Source organism: Stomoxys calcitrans, chromosome 2 (genome assembly GCF_963082655.1).
Source record: "Stomoxys calcitrans chromosome 2, idStoCalc2.1, whole genome shotgun sequence".
NCBI lineage: Eukaryota > Metazoa > Arthropoda > Insecta > Diptera > Muscidae > Stomoxys > Stomoxys calcitrans.
Genome location: NC_081553.1, coordinates 104,840,196 through 104,864,426, shown reverse-complemented (window position 1 = coordinate 104,864,426; position 24,231 = coordinate 104,840,196). Strand labels below are relative to the sequence as shown.

The window sequence follows — 24,231 nt, the reverse complement described above, 5'->3', positions numbered from 1 at the left end:
TGGTGGAGGGTATATAAGATTCGGCCCGGCCGAACTTGGCATGCTCTTTCTTGTTAAAGTTCAAATACTTATTGAAAACAGAAATGAAAATTCCTGTAACAAGTTTGTCGTTGGCAACGCAACCAAAGTTGGGTTACCATCCATAATCGACCCTTAAATTTTGTTGCACATTGTAATTAATACTTGTTTTAAAAAGCGGACCCCAAAGCAAAAGTTGCCCTACCACTTGATGAGTTACATGCATTTCCTCTAAATAATATGTAAAACCCGGTTTACACTACTCTTTAAATCCGGATTTAATGGCTCGATCATGTGTTTTTCCTTTATAAAATCAGCTGACAAGAGCCTTAAATCCGGATTTGATGAACAGCATCAACGGGGTTTAAGATCGAATGATGCGAAACATCAACCCCATATCAGGCCTTACAATAATCACGTGAAATCGGTTGAATGCTTAGCCGCATTCGTCCGTTAATAGAAATCGACTTTTGGTTTAATTAAATAAAAAATTATAAAAAAATGTGGGTGTGTGTGTGTGTTGCTTAGCTTAACTATTATCGGTCTTTGCAATTGCTCCCTTGCCATGCTTATTGACAATATGCCGTTTTATTGATGATCTATCACCAAATGTTCTGTCACATTCGGTGCATTGGAATGCAACACCACTGTGCGAAGCTAAATGCCTACTAAGACCAGAGGCATGATTGAAACGTTTCGGACACAAATGACAGGAATGCTGCTGTATGTGTGGTTCCTCCGAATGATGGCGATTTATATGCTGCTTTAGATTAATGCGTTGGGCAAAAGCTCGATCGCAATGTTCACATTTGTAGGGTTTAATGCCGGTGTGTATTTGCATATGACGTTTGAGAATTTCCCTTTGTACAAAGGATTTGCCACATTCCTCACATATGAAAGGTTTCTCGGCACAGTGTATGTACATGTGGCGTCTCAAGGCGCTGGCACATGAGACCACAACCTGACATTCGGGGCATTGAAATGAAACACCAGTCTCTTCACCTTTGCGATGAGTGCGTAAATGTCGCTCCAACGAAGAATTTGTGGAGAAGACCATGGGACAGCTGTGACATTTGAATAATTTCGGTGTATCAGTGGTTCGTTGTTGCACGGTGTTAACAAAGGTCTTGGCCAATACCGTGGTAGTCTCAATCGTAGACGAAGTTGTTGTAGTAGTCGTAAACTGTTGGGAGTTTGGGGAGCTTACATTTTGTTCCGACGAGCGAAAGCGTTTGGGAGCCGGACCCGATTCAACTACAGGCTTCTGGAAAAAAGAAAGGAAATATTTTTAATGTCAAGTTTTTAAAAACGAACAATTTACTCACAATCACTTTATTTTCAAAGTCCTCATTGTATTCAAGTAGTTCCAAATGATCATCATCTCCCTCCAAATCGTTTGGAAAATTGAGTATTACAATGTTTGAGTCATTTTGCAGCTGACCAACACTATTGCCTGCATTGACCAGTGAAGGCGAATGAGAGTCAGAAGACTTTTTTAAGAACGTTATGTCACCATTTTCGGCATCTTCAACTGCAAAAAGACATTTCGAGAATTATTATATAATTTTTTTTATTTATAAATTTAAATTATTAAAAATTTACTTAAGTAATATTTATATCAATTATTTTTCCCCGCGAGATAACGCGAGAAGTAGGTGTGAATAGGCACGGCACACTACTCACAAGAGAACATATGCTACTCGCCTATGCCGACGACAACGATATTATAGGTCGATCACCGAAATAACCAATTGCAGTTTTTGAAAGTATCGCAAGAGAATCAACGAAAGTGTGTTTGTCAGTAAATGGTTGCCTGTGGATAGCTGTGAGCACTACACAGGCCGGAAAATTGAGGTTCGATCTGTGTGGTGTTCATTGCTGTCACGACAAGCTTAGCTGCGAGCTACCGGGCAGGTCTACTGGTTGCGGATAGTGGAATGCTCCATATAGTCTGTAGTATTGGGTTGCCCAAAAAGTAATTGCGGATTTTTTAAAGAAAGTAAATGCTTTTTTAATAAAACTTAGAATGAACTTTAATCAAATATACTTTTTTTTACACTTCTTTTCTAAAGCAAGCTAAAAGTAACAGCTGATAACTGACAGAGCTGTGAACAAATTTGTCAACGCCGACTATATGAAAAATCCGCAATTACTTTTTGGGCAACCCAATAGTAAAGAAAAAGCGGCTACCAACTATGATTACGAGTTAATCCGCTTAGGTAAAAATCGTTCCTCCTCAAAAGATTTGAAAACCCATTGAAAATGCTTTTGTAGTAGCCATATATTTGCATGGAGGCAACGATCCTTGTTAAGATGTTATAGATAATCAAGCCCGTTCCGGACCATAGGACCGATCGCCGTTTGAACGCAATGGCCACTTATTTATAGATGCCAATAACTCGCCTTATCATACCGAGCATCATAGGCACTCAGTATTTGTGCAAGAGCCGGTATCAACCGATCTCTCCCCAAGACTCTCCGCTCGATACCATTGAATGTCCGCGACTGCCGTTGCAGCTACTCCGTATGTAGCATTCCACTATCCGCTACCTGTGGATGCGCTCGGTAGTTCGCAGCTCAGTTTCTCGTGACAGCAATGAACCCCACACAGATCGGACCTCAATGTTCCAGCCTGTGTGGTACTCACAGCTATTGCGTGCCGGGTCAGATATGGGTATTAGGTTTAAATGGGCTTTTTTGGATTTAAGCTGTGTATAGGCTAACGTTCCATAGCGTAATGTGGCTAAAACCAATCTATGGTTGGAAGAAATGTTCCCCGAGTGAAACTGAATTGTATACTTAATGCTGCTCGAAGATAAAGAATGTGAGAGACTAGCCTTTTATTTTATTCGATACTTTCACAATAGTTCTGGTCTTTGGTGTAACTGGAATTTTTTTTATGTATTTGACACCTCTCCAAGGAAACAAAAAAATCTTGTTATTGTTTTGTTTTGAAAACCTTTTTTATAAAATACCATCTCCTTTACGATTCTGGGCCCCTGGTTGAACGGAAAACGAAGGGAAAGAAAAAGGCGGAAGACACACACATCCTACTAAGAAGCTTGCACAATTTGCACTCCACAGCGATGTGTGTGGTCTGTGCCTTGTTTTTTCTTTCCCTTCGTTTTCCGTTCTACCAGGCGCCCAGAATCGTAGAGGAGGTGGTATTTCATAAAAAGGTTTTCAAAACAAAACAAAAAAAAAAGATTTTTCAATGTTTCCTTGTTTCCATTGGAGAGGTGTCAAATACATAAATAAATTCCGGGTAACTATGCAGTCACACCAAACACCAGAACTATTGTCAAAGAATAAAATATTTAAAAGGCTAGTCTCTCACATTCGTTAACTTCGAGCAGCATAAAGTATACATTTCAGCTTCACTCGGGGAACATTTATTCCAACCATAGATTGGTTTTAACAACACTACACTATGGAACGTTAGACTCTATAAACAGTTTAAAGCCAAAAAACCATTTGAACCTAATACCCATATCTGACCCGGCACGTAATAGCTGTGAGCACCACACAGGTTGGAGCATTGGGGTCCGATCTGTGTGATGTCGTGGTGGCGCCTCCATACGTTGCGGATAGTGGAATGCTCCATATGGAGTAGCTGCAACGACAGTCGCGGACAAACGCGGTATCGAGCGGAGAGACTCACCGGCTCTGGGTTTAATACTGAATGCCTATTATACTCGATATGACAAGGCGAGCTATTGGCGTTATGAATTAACTAATGGCCATAATGTTGCCGCAGCGTTCGGTTCTATGAACCGGAACGAGCTTCCTCACATACAGGAGCTAGAATAACAACTCCCAAATAGGATATCCAAGTTCCAGCCTGAGTGGTGCTCATAGTTATTCCGCGCCGAGACTGCCGCAATACCTCATAATTGCTCCATAATTCTGCAGATACCACAGTTCCCCACTGCTTGATGCATGACCAGCCATCCGTAAGGGAGAAACGACTCAACCATCCAGGGATAACTATCAGCACCACACACCACGCCGCCTCCACATGAAATTCTGGTTACAACGACAACAACAACAACAAAATGCAGCCTCAGCTTAGGCCCAAACTCGACCTATCCAGTTGCAACCGGCGTAAATCGTATTCGGTCTCTTATTTTACTATCCCCTCGACATTTCTACTCTTGTTTAGTTTCTGAGAGCAGCAGCTCAACCCATTCGAAACACTCCCCCGGAAAACTCCAAGCCCCACCTTCTGGTGTATAATACCAGCTCAGTCTTTCTGGGGATTATGCCAAGCCTATTGGCCAAGGCCAATCCAGACAGACTGCTAAATGTACCCTATAAAAGGTCTGTAGTAGTAGTAGAAAGAAAGCGGCAACCCACCATGATGGAGGCAATCCGCATAGGTAAAAATCGTCACTCGTTCCTCCTCAAAATATTTGAGAACCGATTCAAAATGATAGCGATCTTTGTGAAGCTCCTATAGATAAGCATACTCGTTCCGATCCATAGGACAGATCGTTGCTTGAACGTGATGGCCATTCGTTGTTTAAAACGCCAATAACTCGCCTTGTCATACCGAATATTATAGCCACCCAGTATTTAAGAGAAAGACGATACCAACTGGCCTCTCACTGAAACCCTCCGCTCGATACCGTTGATTATCTGCAACTGCCGTTGCAGCTACTCCGTATGTAGCATTCCACTATACGCAACCTATGGACGCGCTCGGTAGCTCACAGCTAAGCTTCTTGCGACAGCAATGAACACCACGCAGATCAAACCTCAATGTTCCAGCGTGTGTGGTGCTCACAGATTTCCCTTGCTGAATCAAATATGGGTATTATAATGGGTATTAGGTTCAAACGGTTTTTTGGCTTTATGCTATGTATAGGCTAACGTTACATAGCGTAGTGTTGTTAAAACCAATCTATGGTTGGAATAAATGTTCCCCGAGTGAAGCTGAATTGTATACTTAATTCTGCTCGAAGAACGAATGTAAAAGACTAGCCTTTTATTTTTTCGATACTTTCAGAATAGTTCTGGTGTTTTCTTTTTTTTTTGTTTTGTTTTGAAAAACTTTTTTTGAAAAACCACCTCCTCTACGATTCTGGGCCCCTGGTAGAACGGAAAACGAAGGGAAAGAAAAAACGGAAACGGAAAACGAAGGGAAAGAAATATCACCTCCTCTACGATTCTGGGCCCCTGGCAGAACGGAAAACGAAGGGAAAGAAATCCGCTTTAAAACCGACTACCACGGGTGTTGTAGTTGTTGTAGCACATATTCGGATGTAGAGGGTAGAGGCATGTATCCTCGTAATCCTTGTTTTTTCTTTCCCTTCGTTTTCCGTTCTACCAGGGGCCCAGAATTGTAGAGGAGGTGGTATTTCAAAAAAATTTTTTCGAAACAAAAAAAAAAAAAAGTTTTAATGTTTTTTCGTTTCCATTGGAGAGGTGTCAAATATATAAATAAGTTTCGAGGTAACTATGCAGTCACACCAAACACCAGAACTTTTGTGAAAGTATCGGATAAAATAAAAGGCTTGGTTTAACAACACTGCGCTATGGAACATTAGCTTAAATCCAAAAACCATTTAAACCTAATTCCCATTATAATACCCATATATGACCCGGCACGGAATAGCTGTGAGCACCACACAAGCTGGAACATGAAGGTTTGACTGCGTGGTGTTCATTTCTGTCAGAAGAAGCTTTGTTGTAAGCTACTGCGCGCTGCAACGGCAGGCGCGGACAATCAACGGCATCGAGCGGGTAGTCTCGGGGAGAGGTTGGTTGACACGGGCTCTTGCACAAATACTGAGTGCCTATGATGCTCGATATGACAAGGCGATTTATTGGCGCCTTTAAATAACCAATGGCCGCCATAATCTCGATCATGGCGATCAGTTCTTTGGACCGAAACGAGCTTGCTCACCTACAGGAGTTTGACGAGGATCGCCGCCTCCACTTGAAAATGTGGTTACGACGACAATCACAACAACAAAATGCAGCCCCAGCTTAGGTCCAAACTCGACCTATTCAGTTGCGAGCGGCGTAAATTGCATTCGGTCTCTTACTTTGCTATCCCCTCGACTTTCCTACTTCAGTTTAGTTTTTGAGCGCAACTTCCCTCCTGAAAATTCCAAGCACAGTTGCCCAACGCCTGATGCCAGACCAGCCAACCATAGGTGATATATTATCCACCTACCGCCGTAAACATCCTGTGCCATCCCCTGCCTAATCCCCCAACTGCTACCTACGGAGTTGAGACGGAAGTAGATCACACTCAGTTTCTATTTTGATCATCTTCTCGATGTACCTTCTCCAGTTTAGTTTGTAGTCAAAAGACACACCCATGACTTGGCCTTCGGGGATAGCGGCAGCTTACCCATTCAGAAGAGGTCCCCGAAAAAAACAAAGCTCCGTTTTCTGGTGCATAGTACCAGTTCGGTCTTTCTGGAGATTATGCCAAGCATATTGGCCATGGCCAATCCAGACAGATTCCTAAATGTACGTTGTAGTAAATCTGTAGTAGTAGAGAAAAAGTGGCCAACCACCATAATGACGAGTTAATCCGCTTATGTAAAAATCGTTCCTCCTCAAAAGATTTGAGAACCCATTGAGAATGCTGTTGTAGCAGCCATATAATTGAATGGAGGCAACGATCCTTGTTAAGCTCCTACAGATGAGCAAGCCCGTTCCGGACCATAGGACCGATCGCCGTTTGCAAGCGATGGCCATTGGTTATTTAAAAATGCCAATAACTCGCCTTGTCATATCGATCATCATAGGCACTCAGTATTTAAGAGAATGACGGTCCCACCCGGCCTCTCACTGAAACCCTTCACTCGAAACCGCTGATTGTCATCGACTGGCAGCTACTCCGTATGGAAAATTCTTACTTTACGCAACTTGTGGACGCGCCGGTAGTTCTCAGCTAAGCTTCTCATGATAATGATGAAGACCCATTGATAATCGAGACCTCCTCAGGTTAATAATTCTGTCCTTTAGCATCATATTTAACCAAATTACCAGATTACGAAGCATTTCCATGGTCCCTGGTAGTCAACTTCCAAAAAGGCCGATAAAGTAAAGTCGAGTTCCCTCGAGCGTACGATGTATACAACATAGTGAAGGTCATTGTCAACCGATCGACCTTTGAATGTTAGCATGTTGACAGCTGCTTACCATTCAAAGATGAGTCGTCTGGAGTTGACCGTCGTAAGTTCTACTGAGTGGGCAGGTTCGGCCCCGTCACAATAAAGGGCTGCCCCGTAACAATCAAATGTTCAGGGCTACATCGGCACCTACATCTTACTTTACTGAGGATAGGAACAGCTCATACATCGCGGTTTAATCGAGGCGACAATAGGAAACCTGGGAATGGAAGAGTGTCATCTGAGGTATCCGATCGGATACCTGAGATAACACTTGAGGTCGAGTGCGAGGCACTTCTGCCAGCGACACAGTCTTAGATTGTCAGAACCCTAGTATTGCCATCTGGAAGACCATGTTACACGAATGGATCAAAGCAAGAGTACAGAGTGGGCCTTGGGGTCTACACTGAGAACCCAGGGACTGAGATCTATTTTAGACTGCATGACCATAATACGGATGAGGGCGATCGTAAGGTGGTGTTATGTTAACGTAAGGTGGCGTGATGTTAACGTGAGGACGTCGAGTATGAATCTTTACGACTCGACATCACACGGAGCGAACCTCAATGTTCCAGCCTGTGTGGTGCTCACAGCTATCCCGTGCCGGGTCAGATATGGATATTAGGTTTAAATGGTTTTAAACTATGTATAGTCTAACCTTCCATAGCGTAGTGTTGTTAAAACCAATCTATGGTTGGAAGAAATGTTCCCCGAGTGAAGCTGAGTTTATTGTAGACTTGTTTTTATTCGATACTTTCACAATAGTTCTGGTGTTTGGTGTGACTGGAATTTTTTTATGTATTTGACACCTCTCCAAGGAAACAAAAAATCTTGTTATTGTTTTGTTTTGAAAACCTTTTTTATAAAATACCATCTCCTTTACGATTCTGGGCCCCTGGTAGAACGGAAAATGAAGGGAAAGAAAAAAGGCGGAAGACACACACATCCTACTAAGAAGCTTGCACAATTTGCACTCCACACCGATGTGTGTGTGGTGTGTCTTCCGCTTGGTCGGTGCATTGTTTTTTCTTTCCCTTCGTTTTCCGCCCAGAATCGTAGAGGAGGTGGTATTTCATAAAAAGGTTTTCAAAACAAAACAAAAAAAAGATTTTTCAATGTTTCCTTGTTTCCATTGGAGGGGTGTCAAATACATAAATAAATTCCGGGTAACTATGCAGTCACACCAAACACCAGAGCTATTGTCAAAGAATAAAATAAAAGGCTAGTCTCTCAACTTCGAGCAGCATTAATTATACAATTCAGCTTCACTCGGGGAACATTTCTTCCAACCATAGATTGGTTTAACAACATTACGCTATGGAACGTTAGCCTATACATAGCTTAAAGCCAAAAAACCATTTGAACCTAATACCCATATCTGACCCGGCAGGTAATAGCTGTGAGCGCCACGCAGGTTGGAACATTGAGGTCCGATCTGTGTGGTGTCGTGGTGGCGCCTTCATACGTTGCGGATAGTGGAATGCTCCATATGGAGTAGCTGCAACGACAGTCGCGGACAAACTCGGTATCGAGTGGAGAGCCTCACCGGCTCTGGGTTTAATACTGAATGCCTATTATACTCGATATGACAAGGCGAGCTATTGGCGTTATGAAATAACTAATGGCCATAATGTTGCCGCAGCGTTCGGTTCTATTTATGAACCGGAACGAGCTTTCTCACATACAGGAGCTAGAATAACAATAGGAGATCCAAATAGGAGATCCAAATAGGAGATCCAAGTTCCAGCCTGTGTGGTGCTCATAGTTATTCCGCGCCGAGACTGCCGCAATACCTTATACTTGCTCTATAATTCTGCAGATAGCACAGTTGCCCACTGCTTGATGCATGACCAGCCATCCGTAAGGGAAAAACGACCCAACCATCCAGGGATAACTAAAAGCACCACACACCACGCCACCTCCACATGAAATTGTGGTTACGACAACAACAAAATGCAGCCTCAGTTGAGGTCCAAACTCGACCTATCCAGTTGCAACCGGCGTATATCACATTCGGTCTCTTATTTTAATATCCCCTCGACGTTTCTACTCTTTTTTAGTTTTTGAGAGCAGCAGCTCAACCCATTCGAAACACTCCCCCGGAAAACTCCAACCCCCACCTTCTGGTGTATAATACCAGCTCAGTCTTTCTGGGGATTATGCCAAGCCTATTGGCCAAGGCCAATCCAGACAGACTGCTAAATGTACCCTATAAAAGGTCTGTAGTAGTAGTAGAAAGAAAGCGGCAACCCACCATGTTGGAGGAAATCCGCATAGGTAAAAATCGTCACTCGTTCCTCCTCAAAATATTTGAGAACCGATTCAAAATGTTAGCGATCTTTGTCAAGCTCCTATAGATGAGCAGACTCGTTCCGATCTATAGGAAAAATCGTCGTTTGAACCTGATGGCCGTTTGTTATTTAAAACGCCAATAACTGGCCTTGTCATACCGAACATTATAGCCACTCAGTATTTAAGAGAAAGACGATACCAACCGACCTCTCACTGAAACCCTCCGCTCGATACCGTTGATTATCCGCGACTGCCGTTGCAGCTACTCCGTATGTAGCACTCCACTATCCGCAACCTATGGACGCGCCCGGTAGCTCACAGCTAAGCTTCTGGCGACAGCAATGAACACCACGCAGATCAAACCTCAATGTTCCAGCCTGTGTGGTGCTCACAGCTTTTCCTTGCTGAGTCAAATATGGGTATTATAATGGGTAATAGGTTCAAATAGTTTTTTGGTTTTAATCTATGTATAGGCTAACGTCCATAGCGTAATGTTGTTAAAACCAATCTATGGTTGGAAGAAATGTTCCCCGAGTGAAGCTGAATTGTATACTTAATGCTGCTCGAAGTTAACGAATTTGAGAGACTAGCCTTTTATTTTATTCGATACTTTCAGAATAGTTCTGGTGTTTGGTGTGACTGCATAGTTACCCGGATATTTTTTTATGAACTTAACACCTCTCCAATGGAAACGAAAAAACATTGAAAAACATTTGTTTTGTTTTGAAAAACTTTTTTTTGTTTTGTTTTGAAAAACTTTTTTTGAAATACCACCTCCTCTACGATTCTGGGCCCCTGGTAGAACGGAAAACGAAGGGAAAGAAAAAACGGGAACGGAAAACGAAGGGAAAGGAATCCGCTGTATGGGCTGCATGGCTGTATGGCTGCCATGGGTTGTTGTAGGAGAACGAAGCGGCCGAAGATGTGGTTCGCTGTGGAGCGCAAATTTGTGTTACGAAATCAGGGAGGTGTCAAATATATAAAAAAGTTTCCGGGTAGCTATGCAGTCACACCAACCACCAGACCTATTGCGAAAGTATCGAATAAAATAAAAAGCTGGTCTCTCACATTCGTTAACTTCGAGCAGGATTTAGTATACAATTCAGCTTCACTCGAGGAACATTTCTTTCAACCATAGATTGGTTGTAATAACACTACGCTATGGAACGTTAGCCTACATAGCTGGCTATAGGCATACATAGCTGAAAGCCAAAAAACCATTTTGACATAATACCCATATCTGACCCAGCACAGAATTGCTGTGAGCACCCCATTTAACCCTAATACCCATTATCTGGTCAGTTTGAAAAATTTGTAAACACAAGACATGTAAGCTTAAACCTTAACTCATACACTTACTTCTGTAGGATGTTGTTCTCGCCAGAGTTGTTGTAGCTTTTGGAGCAATGTCATTTGTCATTGTATTTTCTTCGCCGCTATCGTAGTGCTGCGATGATTCCGGCATATAACCTTCCTCTTCCTCCGTATTATCGTTAGATAGTTCAGATCGCTTTTGGAATTCGAATCCCTCGTCCGTATCATATATAAGATATTTGTCACTGTCGCCATCATCCTCATCATCATTTATAACATTCGTTGTGGTAGTATCCGGAGGATTGTCGTCAAGTATTAGTTCTTTTTTTATAGCTGATTTTGTTGATAGGACAGGTTTTGCTTGGTTGTGAACTGGTATGGAGGAAACTTTTGATTTATCAATTTCTATAAAATGGATTGGGGAGTAACGCACTTCATTGGTCGATGGTCCTTCATCGTTATATTCCTGTTTTGATGAAGGTGCACATTTGCTCTTATTTATTTGGGTGTTATTTTGTTTCTTTTCTTGCCGCCGCCAAGTCTGTTTCTCTTCCAAAAAATCATGCAAATCACTTAGTAAAGCGGTCATTTCTATTTGTCGACACTCTTCCCGGACCTCTTCTTGCAGAGAATCTCTGCATTCCTTCAAGCAGTCTTCTTTAATTTTGGGAAGTAATATCTCATCGAATTCTTTTTGCATTTCCTTCTTCACTTCGGCTCTAACGCGTTCCTCAATTTCTAGTCTTACTTCGTCTTTGCATTCGTCTTTTAGTGCCTGGCGCAGTGCACTTATTTCAGCATCTTTCTGAACTTGCATCTCTTCCTTGTATACTTCAAACCTGAGCTTTTCTTCCTCCTTTGTTTTTTCCTCCATTTCGTTTATGAAATCAAGGGAATCCTGAAATTCTGCTTCGTCGTCATCATCGTCATCGTGGGGGTTTTTTAAGAAAACTTTGCTAGTCTTTCCCACACTCAGCAGACGTATATGTTTCCTTAGCTTAGCATCAGCCGCTTGACTTTGTTTCCGGAATAGATAACATTTTTCCAATTGATATCGGCAAGTAGAGCAAATTTTAGGTGGCATGCCATCGTGAGCTTGAACTTCCAATGCAACGCAGGACATAATTCGCATGGGTATAGATATATGGGAATGCTTTTCGTCCTTAGCCTGTGAACTGGGAAATATACTAACTGTACCGCCATCCTCTTTCAAGCACATGCGACAAATCGTATCCATGTCGGGATATTTTTTATCCGACATTTTTATATATTTCTGTGATGTGGAGCCTTTATGTGATAGTTTCGAAGTGAAAATCTGAAAATCGAATTTTTTTATGGAAATGACCCGGCCGCTGTTGGTATCAAAGCCAATCAAAACAAATTCACCTATTGTGAATGCACAAAAAGGCAATGAGAGAATTGTGAATTACCAGAAAAGACACATGGTTGTATTTTTCTTAAGAGGCATGATTGTAGGGTGATAGAAAATTATCTTTTTTTTAATTAATTTTAATATATTCAAATTAAAGTTTGGTATACAGCGTTCGTTTGATAAAACGTTTATTACTCACGCGACGTCAAACCTGGCCGGCTGTTAACAGCTGTTTGCGTTAGACCACATTATTAAATCCGCCTTGGTTAAGTACCATAACACACAAAACAACGACATATTTACTCAGGTAGTGTACAACAAACAGCTGAGTACATTTTTCCTCCACAATTTGTCACAGAGTTTTGGGTGTGTACGTTAAGTACCATAACACATAAACAACAAAAAATGACGCGAATTCAAGCTCCTGTATGTGAGCACGCTCGTTCCAGTCCAAAGAACCGATAGCCGCGGGAACATGGTGGTCATTGGTTATTTAAAGGCGCCAATAACACGCATAGTCATATCGAGCACACAGTATTTGTGCAAGAGCCGGTGCCAACTGACCTCTCCCCGAGACTCTCCGCTCGATACTGCTGATTGCCCGTGACTTCAATTGCTGAGCATTCCACTGTTCCCAACCTATGCACCAGGTGGCAGCTCCCAGCTAAGCTTCTGGTGGTAACGAGGAACACCACACAGATTACAGCTCAAAGTTCCAGCCTGTGTCGTGCTCACTGCTATCCCATGCCGGGATATTTTGTTATTTCTAATATTCAATTCTCCACAAAATATAAGAGGTATATAACTCACCACAAAGATTTCTAATCAGCAACTGTTAAATTTATGAGCCCCTCTATATCCAAGCCAAGTGGAACAGTAGGTTCCATAGCCTCTCATTATAAGGGCGATTTTCTTTGCTTACACCCAACATATGGGTGTCAAAGCATATGATCCAGTATGACCTTCAGTGCCTTTTCGAAATACTACTCTTTGCCTTAGAGATAAGCTCTTCTGCGCTGCCCTGTATCTTCGTGTTCATTCTGCGAAGGCCACGGTTGCCATGATCCTCATTCTGTAACATACATCCATAGGTGGGAATAAGTCTAATCACCATCGTAAACATCCAGTGTATTATTTTTCTTTCTATCAAGTTTTGGCGGGAGAAGAGCACATGCCGTCAACTTCTAATAATTTCATAGATGTTCCTTCTACAGTTCAGGGTTCACTAAAAGTGAATCCTGACTAGCAGAAGATATACTACTCTAAACGCCAATCGCCGTAATTGTGTTTAAGCTTTTAAAAGATAAGCTTTCTGCTTTAACGAAATGCAAACAACCCTGATTTAATAGTGGTCATATGTGTAGAAATTGCTTTGCCAACGAAGGGTTAACTAGAATAGGAAGAATAGAAGAAATAAATGTCATACAAGGCAAATGACTTGATAAAAGACCGGCTAAAGCAAAATAACAATAAATTTTATTATTATTCTTCGACTACTAGAGAATTTGCTAAAATAGTTATCTTAATTGAAATTCGGAAACAGTGCAGACCTCCACAAACTCGACAGACACACATACACAACTCAACACAACATCGCTAATAATAATTGGTCAGGTAAGTAAGTGATAAAATGTTAAAGAACGACTAAAAATCTAAATATAAAACGAACGTAATACAGACAAAACGTCCATTAGACCTAACACACTTTGTGCAAAAATGTGTCCATTTTTGAGACAGGTCGACGAAGAATACATTGGTGGCTTTTCACCCGCTACCTTACCCCGTAAAATTCACGGTTGGTTTTTGGCAATTTTCCATTTAACGTCACAGTAGAATACTAATAACAAACATACCTTTGCACATACCTGCCCGCCACCCATGTTCTGGGAGATAGATTAATTTGTAAATACAATAATTGTAGTGTTTTTGTTGTCATTGTAAAGTATTTCCACACACATTTAATTTTTTTTTCATTTGAGTGCTGCGCGGTGGCTTATCAACCACCGGTTGATTCCTCGTTGTTTGAGATTACACCATGTTCTTGTGCCTTATATCCGAGATGGGTGTGGGGAAGGGGGTTGGTTTTGATGATCATCACCATCATCATTATGGCCGTTGTGTTTTTAATTTTAATATAAATTTTGCAAAGTTCTTTAATAGTAGACTCTTGTTGGACATCAATAATTTCTTGGCGTTGCTATTAATTAATGTCGATTTATTTCATTTGGCCACAACAGCCAGCTTGGTATGACACCATATGATGTTGAACCCGTCCGCCAATCTTTGTTTTCATTGCAACACAGGGCCCCAAGGAACAAAAACGTGTCAGCGTTTAGCTGTTCATCCGCAATTAATATCGAATGATTATGCACGAATGGGTGGCATAACTGTTGAGTTTAATTAAAATTTATTTTATATTGTATACAATTATAAAATTTTTTATACCCTCCATCATAAAATGGGGTGTTAGAACATCAGCATAGGGGTACATATATAGAAATACACCTCATTTAAAAATGTATTGGCTTTCCCCCGCTCAACTATCAATGCTGCCGTTCCAATACCTTTGACAAGACCCCGATATCCCAGCGGAATCAGTGAAATTAGTGGATGAAAGTGATGAGTTTCTGCTTGTTTCTCTTTCGAGGCGAACTAAATGATCGGAGATATTCTTTCAATGCCTTCGATAGGTGCAGTGTCAAGAGGACCGTCCCATCACATGTCCTGGGCTGATTAAAGCTACGGCAAATGTGTGCGGTGGTGGCAAGAAAAGCAGTTGCTATGCAGTCTTCGAAATCCATGCTGTTGCTCGGCGAATGGAAATTCCCCTACGAGGCTCGGGAGGAGTAATGCCTCAAGCGTCTTGGCTGCTGGTGAGAGAAGGGAGATCGTTCCGTATGACTCTCCCAAACTCGGGTGCTTTTCAAGCTTCAGTAGCAGGATCACTCTGCCCATTTTCCAGACATCCGCAACAATAAGAGTGTTCAAAGACAGGTTGAGGACAGTAATAAGGTACTGAACTCCAGGTAGGTCGAGATTATTCAGTATCAGTGTAGAAATTTCAATGGGGCCCAACACCTTGGATGATTTGGTGCCACGAATGACATTCGTAACTTCGCCCACGGTAAATTGCGATGGTTGTTCATTGGCTCGGAAACCATGGATACGACAAATGGCTCTCCTCCTTGCCCTGTCACACTCGGGATGCACAATAAATTGACGGTTGACTAACCTGGCGCATTTCCTTGGATCAGACAAAAGTGACTGAGGTCCTGTCATCCCGTCTACCGGGGTTCGAGAGTGACTTAACAGTAGACAGTAAAAGTTACATTTCTCCAAGAGTCCAGCCAAAAATTCCCCTTATGTTCGTTGACTACCCCGTTCATTTCAAGATTTAGCTCGCTGATTCTGGGGTTGGTGGGGTCAGTAAAATTAATCCCATCATGCTCGTCTGCGATTACAACTGCCTGCACCGGGCCGCACTTGGGGTATTCGAATGGCTGGTATAAATCGAGCGGCTACCGCGTTAATGATGTCTCGGAATTTCCTCTTGGCCACTAGCACATCCGAGGTGGGTGGTAGTTCACTGAAGCGGCGATTGGTGTACTCCCTGAAGCCAGCCCAAATGCCCTTATTCTGATTGATAAACCCGCCCGATGCTCAGAGGTCGATGGTGAGAATTATGAGGAGGTAGTCTGATCCAAAAGATATGACGGCTTGCCAGGATAACTCAGGAGATCAGGGGATGCATTGGAAATGTCTGGCGTGCTACTATATCTCCTTGTAATCCTAGTGGGGGCATCCTCACTCACCATACTAAACGTGGAGCCTTCATTCCGCTTTGCAAACAAATTACTAATGAAATTTTTTTCTAATGAAATTTTTTTAACAAAAATTTCTAATAAAATTTTTTTAACAAAAATTTCTAATTAAATTTTTTAACAAAAATTTCTAATGAAATTTTTTTAAGAAAAATTTCTAATAAAATTTTATTAACAAAAATTTCTAATGAAATTTTTTTTAACAAAAATTTCTAATGAAATTTTTTTTAACAAAAATTTCTAATGAAATTTTTTTAACATTTCTAATGAAATTTTTTTAAGAAAAATTTCTAATGAAATATTTTTAAGAAAAATTTCTAATGAAATATTTTTAAGAAAAATTTCTAATGAAATTTTTTTAAGAAAAATTTCTAATGAAATTTTTTTAACAAAAATTTCTAATGAAATTTTTTTAAGAAAAATTTCTAATGAAATATTTTTAAGAAAAATTTCTAACGACATTTTTTTAAGAAAAATTTCTAATGACATTTTTTTAACAAAAATTTCTAATGAAATTTTTTCTAATGAAATTTTTTTAAGAAAAATTTCTAATGAAATTTTTTTAACAAAAATTTCTAATGAAATTTTTCTTAACAAAAATTTCTAATGAAATTTTTTTAACAAAAATTTCTAATGCAATTTTTCTTAACAAAAATTTCTAATAATTTTTTTTTTTACAAAAATTTTTAATGAAATTTTTTTTAAGACAAAAATTTCTAATTATATAAAATCTAGCAAAATTTTTCCTTAAGACAAAATTTTATTGAAATTTTTTACTAAGACCATATAAAAACAAAACACAATTTTTATATAAAAAAATAGCTGAGCCCGGCCCGTTCCGCGTCGTCTTCATTTACACCACACAAAAAATTTGTTTCTTATTCCTACTCTAAAATTTTGACAACATTTTAATTAACCGCATTTATTTCGAAAATTCTTTGTTTTATAGAAATGTTTTTGTATATATATATATTTTTATCTATGACAAAGATTGGCATTTAAAATAATTAAAACAACAATTGCTAGGGTGGAAAAGTTAGTATATAATAACGCAAACAACCGCAACTAAATTCCTATATTTTATTTTTCTCTTTATTTAAAGAATAGATAGGTTGTCACAACAAAGATAAATGCTGTATGATCAATTTTGACCACTTTGCCCTCTCTCTCTATAGAATTTTTTTTGTATTTATATCTATGGCAAAGATGGGCACTTTAATTAATTAAAACACCAATTGTTAGGGTGGGAAAGTTAATAAATAATAACGCAAACAACCGCAACTAAATTCCTATATTTTATTTTTCTCTTTATTCAAAGAACAGATAGGTTGTCATAACAAAGATAAATGCTGTATGATCAATTTTGACCACTTTGCCCTCTCTCTGTTCGTGTTGTCGGCTCTATTCAGTTGATCCAATTGTAAACAGCCAATAGATGGCGCTAACTTAAGTGTTAGTGCTGCTACAAAAAAGGAAAGGTATAGACTTTAAAACTCAAAATGTTAATAAAATAACTTAAAAGTTCTCCGTTCCATGTCACCCCGGATACTTGCGCAATCACATAACAACAACAAAGAATTTGATATTTCTCCCATCTGTTGGAGCTTTTTTGAACATATTGTTATGAGTCTATAGATTTCCTTTTCTATGGTGCTACTCGCTTGGAGTGGCTTAGTGCCTATAACATTGATTATCATGTAGGTATGTGTCTATAACTGACTATATGACTACCTATTAAATAATCATCATTTAGTCTTCTTTAAATCAAATCAAATTGCCCTCTCTGTGGTAAAGAACTAATTTTCCGGTCTATATATTTGGTGCCGGTCTATATATTTGGTGCGAAGGCCACCGTAGCGCAGAGGTTAGCATCTCCGCCTATGACGCTGAATGCCTGGGTTCGAATCCTGGCGAGACTATCACAAACAATTTTCAGCGGTGGTTTTCCCCTACTAATGCTGGCAACATTTGTCAGGTGCTATGACATGTAAAACTTCTCTCTAAAGATGCGTCGCATTGCGGCACGCCGTTCGGACTCGGCTATAAAAAGGAGGCCCCTTTTCATTGAGCTTGAACTTAAATCGGACTGCATTCATTGGTAGGTGAGAAGTTTAAGTGGAATGTTCATGGGCAAAATTTGTATTTTGTATATTTGGTGCGAAGGCCACAGTTTTTAGTGATTAAACCATATAAAACGTTTGAACAAAAAAGTGTTGCCTAGCTGCATGTCGTTTGGACTTATTTAGGAAAAGAAGGCCCCTTATCGATGAGCTAAAAATGGCGGCCACCTTGACGTTAAAATTGCAACTCCTCCGTCATCACTTTGGGGTTATGGCGGCCTACATTAATCTATGTCCCCCAATTAATTAAATCACAGTGTCCTGTTAGGTCATTATGACTGATCAACTGTTTTGGGGTGAGGTGGTCCGCCAGGTATATGAGCAGAATAAAAATATCAGATTCGCAATCCATAACCTTACACCTTAAAATCGCGTTTACACTAGAGCCCAAAACCACTTGATTTGAGATAATCTCCAAAACCCGTTTACACTACGATTAAAGTGATTTCCATTTGTCAACAGGGATGTTTTTCACAGCGATTTTATTGTAATCTGCATTTTTATTGTGTTCAGCATCTATATTGTGGTCAGCAATTAAATTGGTGAAGAGATCTTATTAAATATATTTACAAAATTTTATAATTTCAATAAGAAAAGTGTTGAGAAGAAGTGCAGCCCAAAACTACCAATGATAACCGGTATTCAATCCAAATGCAGTGTTGCATTCGAATTTCGAAGCAGATTTACTGCATGGTTTTAAATAATTTAACCTCATATTGTCATGATTGGTGTATACAGCCATTTGGTGGAGGGCGTCTATAGGAGTATTGTGCGCCACACCCCATCTGTCACTTGAGCACAAATTTTAATGATGCTTTTTACTCAAAAATATCCATCATTTGATTCCCCATTGTTCTAATGCGTCAAATAACCTATTGGAAACGATTTTAGAAGGTAAAGCACCACCTAGATTCTTGGACGCAAAGATTAAAGTCATATTCGTTATCTGCTTCCAAATACCTTTCAATTAAGTCTGATCTAGCTATGATCGAATAATATTCCCATTTGGGGGATTTTTTGGGGGTTGGGTGATCCCAAATTACTTGAACCTAATTTTTATGTCATATTCGTGGTCTACTTCTGAATACCTTTCATTTGAGTCCCATGTGTACGTTCAACATGTATGTTTGGCGGAGTTTTTGGGTTCGGCGATACTTGATTCTACTCTCCAATACCTTCCTTTTGATATTCATATTGTCTCTATCGGTCCATTTTTGATTTTGGGTGACATTTTTGGGGTAAAGGGGGAGGATCCGCCCCTCTCCAATATCAACAAATTATATTGCCCATTCCTCCTTTTTGACCATATTCCTAATATACTCTCGAATTCCTTTCCATTCGAGTCTCATACTGTCATGATCGTCCAACAAGCCTATTATAGGGGGTTTTGGGGTCGGGGTGGCCCCCAGTTACTTGGACCCAATTTTTAATATGAAATTTGTACTCCTGAATACCTTTTTTATACCCTCCACCATAGGATGGGGGTATACTAATTTCGTCATTTCGTCAATTGTAACTCCTCGTAATATTCATCTAAGACCCCACAAAGTATATATATTCTTGATCATTATGACATTTTAAGTCGATCTAGACATGTCCATCCGTCCGTCCGTCTGTTTGTCGAAAGCACGCTAACTTTCGAAGGAGTAAAGCTAGCCGCTTGAAATTTTGCACAAATAATTTTTATTAGTGTAGCTCGGTTGGGATTGTAAATGGGCTATATCGGTCCATGTTTTGATATAGCTGCCATATAAACCAATTTTGGATCTTGACTTCTTGAGCCACTAGAGGGCACAATTCTTCTCCGATTTGGCTAAAATTTTGCACGATGTGTTTTATTGACTTCCAACAACTGTGCTGAGTATGGTTCAAATCGGTTTACATTCTGATGGTGAGAAATATATATATGGGGTCTTGACTTCTTAAGCGTCTAGAGTGCGCAATTCCTATCCGATTTGGCTGAAATTTTGCACGACGTGTTTTGTTAACAAATGCGCTAAGAATGGTGTAAATCGGTTCATAACCTGATATAGCTGCCATATAAACCGATCTGGGATCATGACTTCTTGAGCCACCAGAGGGCGTAATTATTATCCGATTTGGCTGAAATTGTGTACAACGGCTTCTCCAATGACCTTCAACATACATGTCAAATATGGTCCGAATCGGTGTATAGCCTTATACAGCTCCCATATAAAACGATCTCTCTATTTTATTTCTTGAGCCCCTAAAGGGCGCAATTGTTACTCGAATTGGCTAAAATTGATATAGCTCCAATATTATAGCAATTCTTTTCTTTTGTCCTTTGTTTGCCCAAAAAGAGATATCGGGAAAAGAACTCGAAAAATGCAATCTATAGTGGAGGCTATATAAGATTCGGCGCGGCCGAACTTAGCACGCTTTTAATTGTTTTTTTAATCTACAAAATTTTGAGAATTTTGTTGAAATATTTTTCAATATTTTGTCCGGAGTCGAAATGATTTTCTAGACTTCTACTCCGGCAAAATTGCTCGACTCCGCGGCCATGAGATGGACACAGAATTTCGACAGCAAATCAACCGAAAATCCAATTGGTGGACCTTGACAGCCTCTTCACATTGTCAGCCCTTGCCACTGCAGTCTGTGTTAAAGCAAGAAAAAAATTTTCAAATCTATGACAGGCAGCATTTGGAGTGTGGGCAAAGAGACATTGAACAGATTGGCCAACTAGAATTGAATTATGCAGCGCCAACGTGGACCCATGACAGCTGGTTGTGCGTACCGAATTGACCCGATGGAGTGCTTCATCGGCAATGCCTGCCGCCTCAGTATATAACTCACTGCTGCAACAAAAACAACAAGAGGGGTTAGCAGCAATAGGTTTCCCCAGCACGGGATAACTATGAACACCACACAGACTGGAATTTTTAACTACAATCTGTGTGGTGTTCATTGTTATTACGAGAAACTTAGCTGCGAGCTAGCGGGTGCGTCCACAGGTTGCGGATAGTGGAATGCTCCATACGGAGTAGCTGCAATTGCAGTCGCGGACAATCAGCGGTATACTGCATAAATACTGAGTGCTTATGATGCTCGATATGACAAGGAGGGAATGTTCCCGCGGCGATCAGTCCTCTGAACTGGAACGAGCTTGCCCACCTATACGAGCTAGATGAGGATCGCCACCTCCACATACAGACATGTGGTTCCAACAACATTACGCAATGGAAAAATCCACAGAATCGTCAATCGTCAAAACGCACCCATAACGGGCTGTCTACAGATGACAAACATCGGCCATATATATGAGGAGACCAAGATCTAAACGGAGCTGCAACAAGGAGAATCACCCGAATTTCCAACTTTTTTCTCTTGGCATTCAAGAGAATAATATTCAAAAAAAAACTGTTGCCGGAAAGTTAAAAAATTTCGTCGCTTTTTTTCGACAAAAATTGTTGTTTTACAAAAGTAGTTTTTTGTGTGTTTTCGTTAAGAGTGTAGAATAAAACCATGGATTTTGAGAGCCAAATACTGATACATGGCATCTATCTGACTGCTTTAAATTTTTTAAAAAAGGCATAAGTTCTGGTATTGGCTGTAACTGGTACGAGTGTTCAGGGATCTCTTCCAAATTTCATGAATTCACCTGTTCAATGCCTTCAATCGGAAAATAGGGCTATATGGCTGCTGCATACAAATATGTTCAGATCTGGTACATACTCAGGCATTGAGGGGTGTATGTAACTTATGGTAATGGTGAAAATGGGTATTAAAAGCGTATTTCTTGGAACAAACCCTTAAATCGGGAGATGGGCTTATCCAAACTCGGCACAGTTGTTCATTGAAATCAGGGCAGAAATATATACGACTTTTATGAACTCAATATCAGTATAAATGGTGCTATATCAAGATATAGGCCATCTTTTAACTTTAGACAATAGAATGATTTCAACAAACGACGATCTCTAATTTGATGTGTTGCAAATGAAATGGAATGGTGTGTATAGAAACATGTACTGCTTTTTTGGCTAGTAGAACATTTGGCCGACACGCGATAACTTTGAGCACCACACAGGCTGGAACTTTGATACCTGACTTGTGTGGTGTTCATCGTTACCACGAGAAGCTTAGCTGAAAGCTACCGGGCGCGTCCCCAGGTTGCGGATGGTGGAAAGCTCTGTTTTTTTGCGGAGTAACTGCAAATACGGCCGCGGGAAGTCGGCGAGTGCCAATGATACTAGAGATGACAAGGTAAGTTATTGGCGCGTTAAAATAACCAATGACCAACATCAGAGTCTGTTCCCAGGTTAGGGGCAGCTAGAGGCGAGAAGTACAAGGCAGATATTACCGCCTTACAGGAAGTGCGATGGACTGGGAATGGCGTCACTACAACACCAAATGGTGACGAATTATACTATAGCTGCTATAACACAAGGCATTATTTTGGCTGTGGATTTGTGGTTAGTCGGAGACTGAAACATTTTGACTCCAGCTTTACTCCGGTGGATGAGAGGCTCGCCACATTTTGCATAAAAGCCAAATTCTTCAACATCAGCCTTATTTGTGCCCATGCTCCGTCGGAAGACAAGGTCGAGCAGACCAAGGATATTTTCCACGAGCGTCTAGAGAGAGGATATGACCGCTGCCCCGCCCATAATATTAAAATCATTCTGAGAGATTTTAATGCGAAGATAGGTAAGAAGACATCTTTGGTCCAACAGTCGGAAAGTTTAGCCTCCACGAGATAACGTAAAGTAATGGGTTGAGGTTGATAGATTTCGCAGCGGTAAAACATATGGTAGTTAGTAGCACCAGATTTCAACATAAAATATTGACAAAGCCATATGGCTGTCACCCGATCAAAACACGAGGAACCAAATTGATCACATTGTGATAGAAGGAAGGCATTCATTAAACATCAAACCAATGGCTTTGGTGCAGGCACATCCTCCTGCAGAGACAAAGAAGGAAATCTGGTAACTGACACATATAGCATGCTGAGTATATGGAAAGAACATTATACCAAAATGCTGGTGTCCAACGTTGGCGGCGAAGAGGATACCGCAGAACCAATCGATGCTTATGGTATAGAATGTTTACTTCCTAGACAGAATGAGGTCCAAGTAGCAGTGACCCGACTAAAGAACAAGGCAGCAGGAGCCGACGGGTTACCCGTTGAACTATTTAAGATCGGAGGCGACACTCTGATAAGGCGTATGCATCAGCTTATCTGCCCGATGATTGGAACCTCAGCATACTATGTCCCGTACACAAGAAAAGAGACAACAAGGAATGTGTCAACTACAGTGGAATAAGTCTCCTCTCCATCGCATACAAGATACTCTGGAGCTTACTGTATGAAAGATTAAAACCAAAAGCCAATGGGATAATTGGGGCCTACCAATGCGGCTTTAGACCTGATAAATTCACCATAGACCAGATATTCACACTGCGTCAAATCCTGGAAAAGACCCGAGAAAGACAAGTCAGCACCTAAACGCAAACCGGGAAGACTAAAGCCCGTTGGAAAAATCAAGTGGTGGGAGACACCTCGAAACTTGGTGTCAGAGATTTTAGAATGAGAGCAGAAGATCGAGGCGCTTGGAACGCTATTCTACGTTCTTCTAATGGAACAAATGTTCTGTCATAGCCAATTAAAGTTAAGTAAAAAAAATTTGATAGGTTTTGGTTGGGTTTGGTAGGATTTTCAATTAAATTTGGTAAGAAATAATTTTCTTAAGTGGCAACAATGGAGACACATCAGAGATCCACTCACAATCTCTTCATGCAGAACGCGCTTGCTGGATATATATCAGGATACTGCATCCAATGCAACTTAATATCAGTCGAATGTAGTTCTTGGTGAAGGCCAACCACCTATTGGAGATAATAAAAAGATCAACCTGTACAGACCAGAGCTACTCTGCCCAAATTAAAATTCCGGATTGTGTAGCAAACTATGCTCGTATCGCTCAAGGTTACACGATATAACCCCCATTATTCAATAGTTCCGTCATGTATGTAGCCTATTTGTTTTGCTTAAAAAAGAATTGCAAAGGTTCTCTATATAATTACTACCCAAGAATAGCTACAACGCTGCTAATATAAGTGATTGAGATGTCTCTAGGAAGCCTGCTTCCTTCGCTAATGCATGTTGTATTTATTTTGTAATCACATTCATAAAT

General features: G+C 40.4%; 2 protein-coding genes across 2 annotated transcripts in view; one reads left to right on the top strand and one right to left on the bottom strand.

Moving 5' to 3' along the window:
• Positions 1–535: 535 nt before the first annotated feature.
• LOC106094090 (uncharacterized) lies at positions 536–12,107 on the bottom strand. The gene is made up of 3 exons (XM_059363741.1): positions 10,800–12,107; positions 1,344–1,549; positions 536–1,282 (listed from the first exon to the last, which is right to left on the bottom strand). The coding sequence occupies exons 1-3, from the start codon at positions 12,013–12,015 to the stop codon at positions 548–550; spliced, it is 2,157 nt and encodes a 718-aa protein (XP_059219724.1). The 5' UTR covers positions 12,016–12,107; the 3' UTR covers positions 536–547.
• A 1,458-nt stretch (positions 12,108–13,565) lies between these two features.
• Positions 13,566–24,231, top strand: part of LOC106094728 (methylthioribose-1-phosphate isomerase) — a 60,386-nt gene continuing 49,720 nt past the window's right edge. The window contains exon 1 of the mRNA XM_059363264.1: positions 13,566–13,740. The gene's annotated coding sequence lies outside the window, so the exon portion shown is untranslated. The remainder of the gene's footprint in view (positions 13,741–24,231) is intronic.

Excerpts from the sequence above, each read along its gene's own strand:
- LOC106094090 (XM_059363741.1), bottom strand. The coding sequence starts at position 12,015 with ATGTCGGATAAAAAATATCCCGACATGGATACGATTTGTCGCATGTGC. Across the intron at positions 1,550-10,799 it reads GAGAACAACATCCTACAGAA|TTGAAGATGCCGAAAATGGT; the intron begins GTAAGTGTATGA and ends GTCTTTTTGCAG. Across the intron at positions 1,283-1,343 it reads ACTTTGAAAATAAAGTGATT|AAGCCTGTAGTTGAATCGGG; the intron begins GTGAGTAAATTG and ends TCTTTTTTCCAG.